Source organism: Lactuca saligna, chromosome 4, assembly GCF_052625555.1.
Source record: "Lactuca saligna cultivar CGN05327 chromosome 4, ASM5262555v1, whole genome shotgun sequence".
Taxonomy (NCBI): domain Eukaryota; kingdom Viridiplantae; phylum Streptophyta; class Magnoliopsida; order Asterales; family Asteraceae; genus Lactuca; species Lactuca saligna.
This window is the reverse complement of record NC_136420.1, coordinates 263,473,865-263,485,357: the sequence shown is the minus strand read 5'-3', so window position 1 is coordinate 263,485,357 and position 11,493 is coordinate 263,473,865. Positions and strand designations below refer to the sequence as shown.

Here is an 11,493-nt window from a genome sequence, read left to right as displayed (position 1 = left end):
CATCGTGTATATGATGAAATGAAGTCACATGATGTATTAAAGATGTTGTTTGAATAGAATAGAGTTGTTATCTTAACTTCTTGTTGGAATGGAATGAAGTAACATTGATTGTAATGGAAAATTTAATTATAAAGAAGCATACATATTAACTGCATACATATTAACTTTGATTGGAATGGAATCACAAAGAATGGAATGAAGTAACTTTGACTGGAATGGAATCACCAAGAAATATTTTTGACTGGAATGGAATCATAAGGAAGCATACATATAACAATGAATACATATTTGATTTTGACTGGAATAGAATCACAAAGTAGCATGCATATAAAGAATTAGTTTTGACTGGAATGGAATCACAAAGTAGCATGCATATAAAGAATTAGTTTTGACTGGAATGGAATCACAAAGTAGCATACATATAACAAATACATATAATAAAAAAAGTAAGTGAATGTGGTGGTTGGATTCATTGTAATACGCCATTAATATTCTACAGTTATATAAGTTTTTGTCTGCATACACAAAAGTAGTTTCTAGGTAACACAAAAGATTCCTGCATAGACAAAAGAAAGGCCACCATGTGCCCATACACCTACTTGATAGTACCATAGAAAAGCATAATAAAAAGACTACTACTTTGTCTTTACATCACAACTGCCTTACAAAAGATATTCCTACCCACCCACTATTATCCCCTAAATTAATCAATAACTGAAGGGTTATCTGCATTGCTCCCAACCCCAGGTATCTGCCTCCTTAATGCTTGTTTGATAATCTGTTCAGAATATTTCCTCCTTCCACTTCTACTAACTGGGACCCTTCTTCTTGGCATGGGGGCTGCAGGTGGTGGTGGAGGAGGTTGTTGGGCTGCAGGTGGTGGTGGAGGAGGTGGTGGTCCTTCATTGCCCCTGGATAAACTTGGGTCTGCTCCACTGCCCCTGGATGAACTTGGTACTGCAAACAAAAATTAAAATGTCAATTCTTTGTTCAAATGATGTAATTTTTTTAAAAATATTCACCTGATGTATTGCTTTGTTGGTTAGATGGACACTTTTTCTTGTTGTGACCTGGTTCCTTACAAATACCACACTTTATTATGCTACCCCTTCTTGAGACAGTTTGTCTACTTGATCCACTCAACTCTCGTTCAATTGCATCCCTCTTCCTTTTCACAGATGGCCTACCAGGTAATCTTCTTCTTTTGGGAGGCAAAGGCTTATGGTATGGAACATCTGGCCACATTTCACTACTATTGAGAGGATTAATGCTATATTTGTAGCATTTTAGGTAAGCCTCAGTAGTGTATGATTGGGACACATATGCCTCAGCATCATGATTTAAGTAAGATATTGCTGCCACTCCATGTAAGCATGGTATCCCTGTAAGTTGCCATATTCTACAGGCACACTTCTTTGCAATTAGATCCACTCCATATGCAACATCAGTGAATCTAACGTCATACTTTTGATAACCACAAGGAGTAACTCCCCACAATCTGTTTAAGCATATTAACATCAGTGAATCAATAACACATCCTCATAATTAACATAAGCATATTAAAGTAAAATAATTACCTCTGTTTAACCTTCAGATGTTCTATACGCTTCCTAATAGTTGGACATATAAGCAAATCCCATTCCATTCCTTCAACTCTTTGAGTGTATATCCTTTCCATCACAAATAACCTAATCTCCTCCAGCATAGTGATTATAGGTCTCCTTCTAGCATGCCTAATAGCAGAATTGAAACTCTCACTAACCCCATTCTCCACTGCATCACAGTCTCTTCCTTCTTGAAAGAATGCCTTAGACCAGGTAGTAGGATCTCTGTCTATAAGGTAATCATAAGCATGAGTATCAATAGATTTGATGTTCTCCATTACACCTCTGAACTTCTCCACAGTACTAGCCCTTACAGCCCTCCAAAATAACTTTATGTATTGTTGACCAGTAAACCTTTTATTAAAATTGGCCAGAATGTGTCTAGCACATTGTCTATGTTCAGCTTCTGGAGATTTTTCCTTAACTGCTTGTAATAACCCCTACAAATCACAACATCATTATGAGTGAAAAAGCATAAAAATGAAGCATAAAAATGACCTAGTACTAACCTTGTGTCCATCAGAAAGAAGGGTAATGCCTGCACCAAGACCACCATTAATGTCATCCATAAGCAAATCTATGAACCACTTCCATGTTTCTTTATTCTCAACACATACCACAGCCCATGCTAAAGGGTAGATGTGGTTGTTTGCATCTCTCCCAACAGCTGAAATAACTTCTCCTCTAACTATACCCTTTAAAAAGCAACCATCAAGCCCAATTACTGGCCTGCACCCTTCTAACCAACCATCCCTTACAGCTTTGAAACACACATAAAACTTAGAAAACAAAGTTGTGGAATCTGGCATGATGTCTACATCCAATCTCACAGTAGACCCAGGATTTGACCTGATAATTTCCTCACCATATGACCACAATCTCCCATAATGTTCAATTAAACTTCCTTCAATCTCTTGTAATGCAAATTTCTTTGCATTTCTGCATTGCCCCACACTCACATTTATGTTGAATGTTGTTGACACTTTAGCTTTCATCTTCCTTGCACTCATTTTTGGGTTCTCTATAATTTGACTCATAAAATGTTTCCCTATCCATCTATAAGTTACAATTGACCCAAACTTAAACACCCTACAACAATTATGTTCATTCACTAGAGATTTGATCTGAAAAGTCTTTTCTTTACCCATCCAGGAGGCCCATAGTCTGAAAGGGCAAGATGGTGACTTATTCTTTTTGCAACATTTCACTAACAATCTATCAGAGTCATTTTTTTCAAACCATAGATCATACCCATTAGCAACTGCATAATTGCTTAACATATGTTTAAGCTTAGTAGGGTTACAAAATCGCATACCTATAATTGGTTTCATCTGATCCCATGGCTGTCTCTCATCATACACAGGGTACTGGGGTGGCACGTATTCATCATCTTGATCTTCACTCTCTATAGGTTCACAAAGGATGTTTAAAAATCTATCACGTGCAGTTTTGTTTGCTGGAAATGGATAGGTAGCATCATCTTCTTCATGATCAACAGAATATGAATCTAGAATAACTAAATCCTCATCTTCATCTAAGTCTTCGTTTTCACTTTCACTTTCCTCAGCCTCAATCCAGTCGAAGATAGGTTCATTATGGTGATCCACATATACATTCATTCTCTTGTCATTAGCATACGCTAAATCCAAAAATTCCTTGTAATCACCGTTGTTCACCAGTGTATGAATTCCAAGACCTAAAGACTCTTGTGGAAGGTAGAAATAGATGTCTTTGCTTCTCGATTTGGTGAGCTTGTGAAGGAATTCCATGAATTGCTCATACCCAAACCCACTGAAGTCAACATCTCGCACTGATGCTCTGTCGGGATCAAAGTAAACTAAGGGATTGGGTGCAAACTGACCATTGTAGTGGAAATCCACTACAATGAAGTTCTGATCAGTAGGATTTGGAGATGATGTCATAGAACGGTTGAAGGAGATGAATGATCGATGGAGAATTTTGTGACCTAGTCGAGTTTAAGGACCAAATGAGACTTCGGGGTGTGGTTTAATGAGACGGAGACGAAAAATCGGGCCCTACATGCCACCTCTTTCGCCACGTAAGATAAAAAAATACACGTAGGATCAATAAACCGTTTAAAACCGGCTAAACCCGGTCATAAGGGGAAAATTTGCACAAATCAACAAGTTAAAGGGTTAATAGAGCACGAAAAAAAGTTCAGTGACCAAATGTGATCAAAATCAAAAGTATGTTACCCTCTAAGTCATTATCCCTTTACATTAAACTAAAAGTCCTTTTTGCTAATCCAAACACTTTTTAAAAAAAAAAAAATTACAAAAAAATCCTTTAAAAAGATATCATTAATGTATTCCACTATATTTGTAATTTTCCGTTTCAGAAGACCAAAACAGCTTTCAAATTTGAAGCTCCGTTTCAAAAATAGCGATGTTAATTCCAGGAAAAGCATCGGAACCTTCTTCATCCTGATCGTACGCTTTTCCCTCAACAAAATTTTATGGTACTGGTACTTATATATTGGAATTGAAGGCGACCAGAACAATACTGTATACAGATTACGATTGGTAAACTGCCAACTTTTCATCATCTTCTTGGTCAAACCAACCGTTAGTTGTTGCAATTTGAAGGGAGAAATCAATTGATTGATTTTGATCAGAATTTCACAGAATGGGAGGCTGTTTTTCGGACGTGAGCGGAGGAAAAGCAGCAGTCGGAGGAATCCATAACCTACAACATCAAAGCGGTCCGAGTAGTAACCTCGCTGTCGCTTCCTCCTCTGGTACGGCTGAGAATGAAGCTGTCGATTTCTTCTTTCGTTCCAAAGGCCTTCAACCCCTCTTCACTCGAATTGAGGTATATATATGTTCGTAAATTAACTGATCGTGTTTTCTAAGTTCAAATTGCTTCTGGTTCGTTGAATGTAGTTTGGGGCATTGTTTGAAAACCTAACAGCGTAGCCGTTTCAGCCATAAAACATCAAATTCTACAACTTCTTATATAGATAGTGCACCCAAACTTCTACGGTTCGTGAGTGTTAAGTGCTGGAAAACAAGTTTAAGCAACTTTTGCCTTTCATCTGAAAGTAGGTTGCATATGGTCCATGGATTGTGAGTTGCATTCTATGGTTACACTCAGACATGGCTACAAGCATGCCCAAGCATATACTGTACAATGGTTTTATCTGTCTTATTTTCTGTCAGGGAATTCGTATATGGTCACATGCATGTAGTGGTTCTTAGCTAGCATGTTTATTCCATGGGCCATTTGATTACTACCACTCATTGTTAGGCATTATCATCCCATTCCCTTATATCACTTTGTTTTTATTCTTATATTATCTTATGTTCTCTACTATATCCTATTCATTAAGTGGAGTCGATGTAAAAAAAAAACAGTAACCAAGTGTAACAATTGTTCAATCTAGGTTACTCTTAACTTTTTTCTTAAGTTTGACCACTCAACTTCCAATTTTGTCCCAATATTGTATTTATTTTTTTTATTTTTTTATTTTTTTATCTTTTTACTGCAAAACCGGTTATTTTGGGTTGCTATGTTGGGTTGATATTACCAAAGAGTGACTAAGTTTCACAGTTGTTCCACCTAGAATCACTAAAACTCTTTTTAGAGGTTCAACTACTCAACTTCCTATTTTATTCTACTATTTTGAATTCTTTTAAGAGTTCTAACCACTCAAAAAGTCAAACTTGTAGTTGGGTAAACAGCTTTAGAGCTTATACTTTGGTACAATCTTTTTTCATAAAACATATCATTATGTCCTTGGTTTATTATGATTATTACAGGTTTCTTGTAATGTTTGTAGTGATATTGATGTTGTTTGTAGTGATTATTGTGTTGATGTGCTCTAAACCTGTACTTAGTGATTCAAGACTTGGAAGCACACATTTTATTTATTTCTGTTTTGGCTTAGTTCTTCAATTCTTCATTATTTTCTTTTTTTTGTATGTATGAAATTCTGTGCTAGAAGAAGCATAAAAGTATAAAACATCGTTAGAGAAGATTTTCATAACACGTGATTCAGTTAATAGATTATTATGCCAACTTGAAGTTGACTCCAGTATTGCATGCAAGTCAACATGTCTTGGTCAAACCAAGTGGCTTTTAGTGGTTCTAACTATTTTGGTGGTCCTTTTTTGGGATTTAATGCAGACTACAGTAGATGTTTTTTTTTTTTTTTTGTTTGTTTGTTACTCCAAAGCTTGACTAGGTTCCTTTTGTTTTCATATCCAAAAACCTACTGTATATAAGCCCATTTTTTTAAAATCAATCACTTATTCTCTTAAATTTGGCATGTCACACTCTCCTGATCGAAATAATAAATCAATGTTTTTGCAGTTGTCTTTATCAGCTTCAAAATTACGTGATCGTGACCTCATGTCAAAGGTACTATAACTAAGTCTTAAAATTAATAATATTTAAAAAATTTATGTATTGTTTTGATGCTAATCCTCTTCTCTGTAGAGTGACCCTATGGCAGTATTATATGCCCAGAAAAGAAATGGAACTCTGGAGGAACTTGGAAGAACAGAAGTGATCATGAACAGCTTAGATCCCATGTGGATTCAAAAAATAAATGTTTTATTTCACTTTGAGATTGTTCAACCATTGATGTAAGCATTCTATTTAGTTTGTTTACTTGTTTTTATAATCTGTTGCACCCTATTCAAGATTTTGTAAGTATATTCTGTTTCTTTTTGCAGCTTTCAGGTGTATGATGTGGATTCAAAGTATCATAATCTGTCAACAAAGGTTTGCATATAACTTCTCTTTTCACCCATACAACTTCTCTTATAACAGCATTTTACTTTCATTTATTCCCATTACATCATTATACTTTGAATAATCTACATAATCATAGCAATGTCATTCAAATGTAAAGCAAATTTCACAGCTATATCTAATAAGAAAAAATAAATAAATAAATAACTGAAAGTACAATGCTATAATACACAAATAAATATAAGTACATTGCTATTTCTTGCATTTAGTCCTATCACTTATCATCCTTGAATTTTGTGTTTGTTACACAGGTATTGAATCTAAATGAGCAAGATTTTCTTGGAGAAGCCACCTGTGTTTTATCACAGGTAAGATTATTTGCAGTTTTATAACAGAGCAAAAAGAAAAAAACAAATACTATTAATAAAGCAGAAAGTAGATACTAACAATAAAGCCTGATTAAACCTAATTCATGCCCCTTTAATCATTTACAGATCATGACTGTTAGAAGCCGAAGTATGACCTTAAAACTACATGGTAAAGAAGGGCAAATTGGGGATTTTGGTTCAATAACTGTTCATGCAGAGGAAACCATTGATTCAAAAATTGTTACTGAGATGAGACTCCGATGTTCAAACTTGGATAACAAGGACTTGTTCTCCAAAAGTGTAATCACTCTTTAACAATTCTTAAATAATCATTGTCAATTTCTTTTGTTTTTTTAATTGGGATTTATTTTTAAATCTCTTATTTTACCACTTTCAGGATCCATTCTTAAGAATCTCTAGAGTTGTTGAGTCTGGAAACCCTGTTCCCATTTGCAAAACAGAAGTTGTGAACAATAATTTGGATCCAGTGTGGAAGCCCTTATGTATAACTTTGCAGCAATATGCTAGCAAGGTGAACCTCTTTACTCCTTCTCACTACACTTTTTTTTTGTGTTTTATTAAATATAAGAAATAGCAGTGTACTTTTATTGATTTGTTTATTATAAAATATTACTTACATTTCTTCCAATTACAACATTTTACTATGTCTTGATAAGAAAAAATGGAAAGTTAAATGATATATCTGTGTAATTATTTCCAACTGTTTTTTTTTTTTAAATTTACAGGCGAACCCTTTAGTTATAGAGTGTTTTGACTTCAATAGCAGTGGCAACCATACACTAATTGGGTAATTATTTAGTTATTTAAACACAAAATAGAAGCTGTTTTATTAACTAAATGACTTATTGACACATACAGAACATAAATGTCATATCTTTTATTGTTGACAGGAAACTTCAGACATCAATTGAGGGGTTGGAACTGCTTTACAAAGAAAAAATAGGGGTAAATTTGGCAATTCCATCTTCTCGTCACCAAGAACGTGAAAAGGTATGTTGTATTCATCTATCATTCTATTTTCCACTACAGTTATCATTTTCTGCAATTTTTATAAGATTATGAGAAAAAGATGGTAATATATATTTTTTTCCATTAATGATGCATTATAACTAAAAAATTGCATTTACATGCTGTAGATTCTCAAGGGCAAACTTTTTGTGGATGGATTTATCGAGAAGCAAATTTATAGTTTTCTTGATTATATTTCTAGCGGATTTGAGCTTAACTTCATGGTTGCTATTGATTTTACTGGTAAGTCTGCTTAAATTAATTTTTTTAAAATTTTTCTTTCAGAAATTAAATGTAATATTTTACTTGATAACAATTTCCAACTCTTGACAGCTTCAAACGGAGATCCTCGAAGGCCGGATTCATTGCATTACATTGATCCTTCTGGTCGCTTAAATGCATATCAGCAAGTGAGTAAATGACCATTTTACCCTTACGTGAATGTCCATGTGGTTGGTAATATTAATATATAAAAATATATAATTATGTTTTGTGATTGATTACAGGCTATTATGGATGTTGGGGAAGTGATACAAGTTTATGATTCAGATAAAAAGTTTCCTGCTTGGGGTTTTGGTGGAAGAATGTATAATGGCCCTGTTTCTCATTGTTTCAACCTCAGTGGAAACACCGAGGTCTGTAACTCCTGTTTCTCAATCTCCTGTATGTGCAAAAAGACGTAATTGCCCTCAAAATGCATCCGTGTTTTATAGGTTGAAGGAGTACAAGGAATAATGGCTGCTTATCAAAATGCATTGCATACAGTGTCTCTTCATGGGCCCACTTTATTTGGTCATGTAGTAAATCAGGCTGCACAAATTGCTGCTCACTCCCTCTCACAAAGTTCCAGCAAGTACTTTGTGTTGCTAATTATAACGGTAAAACAATTTTTATATAATATAATATTTTCTATTTCATATTTATTTTCTTATGATATAATATAAAAAATTTTATGCTTTTTTTTTTTTTTTTAAGGATGGAGCTCTTACTGATTTGCAAGAAACTAAAGATGCACTTGTCAGGGCCTCTGATCTACCCCTCTCGATTTTAATTGTTGGAGTGGGTAATGCTGATTTTGGAGCAATGGAGGTAAATACTAAATACACCGGCATCTGTCAGGATCCTGTCCTTTAGGGCCCACAGAATAGAACAGAACAGGTTATACTGTGTTTGACATGAATTGGACTGATGTCAATGAGACAAAAAAAATAGCAACCTTTTATCCCGTCCAAAAAGGTGGGATAGGGACTCGCTTTCATTTCTCTCGCTTGTGCAAAAGACGAGAATGCCCTTGTCATCATCGAAAATAGCCCTAGAAACCTTGTACAGTCCTGTCCATTGCGGTCCAATCTCGTCTGTGACAAGATTGGACTAGACAGGATTTGACAAGCTTTCTAGGGCTATTTCCGATGATGGCGAGGGCATTCTCGTCTTTTGCACAGACGAGAGAAACGAAAGCGAGTCCCTATCCCACCTTTTTGGACGGGACAAAAGGTTGCTATTTTTTTTGTCTCAATGACATCAGTCCAATGCATGTCAAACACAGTACAACATCTTTATCAGTAATTTTGTGTTTTGAAACCCTAACAATTTGATCCAACAGATTCTGGATGCTGATAATGGACAACGATTGGAGAGCTCGACAGGAAGAATTGCTACTCGTGATATTGTTCAGTTTGTTCCCATACGAGATGTACATCGTAAGTAATAAATAAACAATTTTATATTTTTCATTTTTTTTTGTTTCCCATTAAGTGTTGTCTGAATAAATTGTGTTTGTAAATATTTGAAAAAATGACAAGCGACTTAAGTTTGACCTAATTAAATTCATGGGAATATTACTGTGTAGGTGGAGATATATCGATGGTGCAGGGTCTATTGGAAGAGCTACCAGGGCAATTCTTGACATACATGAGGAGTAAAGGTGTGAAGCCACTCAACTTTGATGGAAACCAAGTTCCCATTCCACCAGATCTGTTATTCACGTGAAATCAAACCTCTTTCGTACAGTAAACCCTAAGTAAATGAAAGTATTGGTTAAATATGCATATTTTTAGGTGCAAAACATTGAAAATTGTTTTGCAATTGGTTAGATATGTTTATTTAAAAAGGTTATTCTTTGAGTTGACCCGTCATATGAGATGGAAATCTGGTATATAGCTACCCATTAGGTGGCTAACAAAAGCCAAGTGCTTATTGAAATTGGAACACACTCCAAGATTTATTGAATCTTTAGCGGAAGTTGATTTGATGTTTGATCAGACAAAGGGCCAAAAGGAGCACAATCCATATTCAAACTAAAACCAGACATAATGATCGTAGATTTATTTCAATGTTTAGTAGGTCTTTGGTGTTGGATTTGGAATTCAAACATTCAGTTGGATTCCATGAGGTTCCTCTAATGGAGTTCTAAACTCTCCAAAAAGGAGGATTGTACAAACCCCAAAATATGTGATATGGAAATTATTATCGAGAAAAACAAGAGAAAAAGAATAGGAATCTCAACCTAATCTAACATTTATATGGTAAACATGGTGGTTCGACAAAGAAAAGTAAAAAGGGAATGAAAAAGAAAGGAGTAATTTGTGAAAGTGGCTTCATTTCTTAGACCTTTTCCGGAAATGGTTAGGCTAACAATATTACAAAAGAAAGGCATGGCCGCATGGCCAAAACATTGGAGAAATATTTACAAAATTATTCCCCATTTAAAAAAAAATCTTATATACCTTTATTAAATATCAAAATATCATATTGATCAAACTAAATTTTTAAATATCATATTTACCCTTTATAAAAATTTTAATTATCATAAATGCCATTTTTAAACATCAAAACATAATATATCTATTTCTTAAATATCAAAATATCAACGGTAATATCTAAAATATTCTATATTTACAACATGATAGTGTTAACAACAACAAAAACTAAGGAATCAATATACACATTTCATGGAGAGGACTGAAGATGAAACATTTTGTTTGTCAAAGTACGATATTTCAGCAATTTAAAAATAGACGTTCCATTATTATAGACGTAGCGATAATATGGTTAAAATTTTTAATTATTATAATAATTAAATGATTATAAACTATTAAAAATATTGTGAAATATGAGTTGGGCAGATATGACATTCTGAATGTTTATAAAGGATAAATATATTATTAAGAAATAAAGTTGGACAAATATATAAAATTCTCTCATTAGTTAAATACTAGCGCTAACCATAAAAAATAATAGTAGTGTTTTTGAAATTATCAACATGTAATTCCATTTTCGAATGTGCTATATTGACTCATATTTTCATAGTAGGGTTTCCAAATATTCTTTCTTAAGTGGTCCCCTCTAGGGATGGAAATGGGATGGGTTTGGAGCGGGGCTGACCATCCATATCCGCATCCTCGAATGTGTAATCGCGTCCCCATCTTCATCCCCATCCCCGACGGATGCGGGGAATCAAATCCTCTCCCCTTTGCCTTTTTGGGCTTTTCCCCGACTCATCCCCAATCTATCAACATAATAAACTCTAACTTACACAAAAAAAACCAAGTTTAATAAGTGATCAAAACGACGTGTCATAATCAAATTCTGTTAACATCAATCATAAAGTTTAACAAGCATTAAAACGAAAAGTGATGATTTGGTATACAAATCAACAAACGAAGTGACGAACTCCTGGAATTGGGAACATATTTGATATACAAACTCTATCTCTGATGGTATAATATAGATCAATTCATTTTAGTGGACTTAATTCAAATTCAACAAATGATATA

General features: G+C 34.4%; 2 protein-coding genes across 5 annotated transcripts; one reads left to right on the top strand and one right to left on the bottom strand.

The window, feature by feature from the left end:
• Window positions 1-703: 703 nt before the first annotated feature.
• Window positions 704-1,752, bottom strand: LOC145039114 (uncharacterized). Its single transcript, XM_078987234.1, has 3 exons — window positions 1,578-1,752; window positions 1,023-1,498; window positions 704-957 (listed from the first exon to the last, which is right to left on the bottom strand). The coding sequence occupies exons 1-3, from the start codon at window positions 1,703-1,705 to the stop codon at window positions 704-706; spliced, it is 858 nt and encodes a 285-aa protein (XP_078843360.1). The 5' UTR covers window positions 1,706-1,752.
• A 2,210-nt stretch (window positions 1,753-3,962) lies between these two features.
• On the top strand, window positions 3,963-9,946 carry LOC145043559 (protein BONZAI 3-like). 4 transcript variants are annotated; one of them, XM_078992252.1, is made up of 17 exons: window positions 3,963-4,147; window positions 4,250-4,436; window positions 5,937-5,984; window positions 6,063-6,211; window positions 6,302-6,350; window positions 6,632-6,688; window positions 6,815-6,988; window positions 7,086-7,220; window positions 7,435-7,496; window positions 7,600-7,699; window positions 7,846-7,960; window positions 8,051-8,127; window positions 8,224-8,352; window positions 8,431-8,595; window positions 8,693-8,806; window positions 9,321-9,417; window positions 9,567-9,946. In XM_078992252.1, exons 2-17 carry the CDS (start codon window positions 4,251-4,253, stop codon window positions 9,704-9,706), a joined length of 1,797 nt encoding a protein of 598 aa, XP_078848378.1. In that variant the 5' UTR covers window positions 3,963-4,147; window position 4,250; the 3' UTR covers window positions 9,707-9,946. The 4 variants fall into 4 exon arrangements, with proteins under 4 accessions (XP_078848378.1, XP_078848380.1, XP_078848377.1 ...); XM_078992254.1 differs by having other exon boundaries at window positions 4,240-4,436; XM_078992251.1 differs by having other exon boundaries at window positions 3,963-4,436.
• Window positions 9,947-11,493: the final 1,547 nt, after the last annotated feature.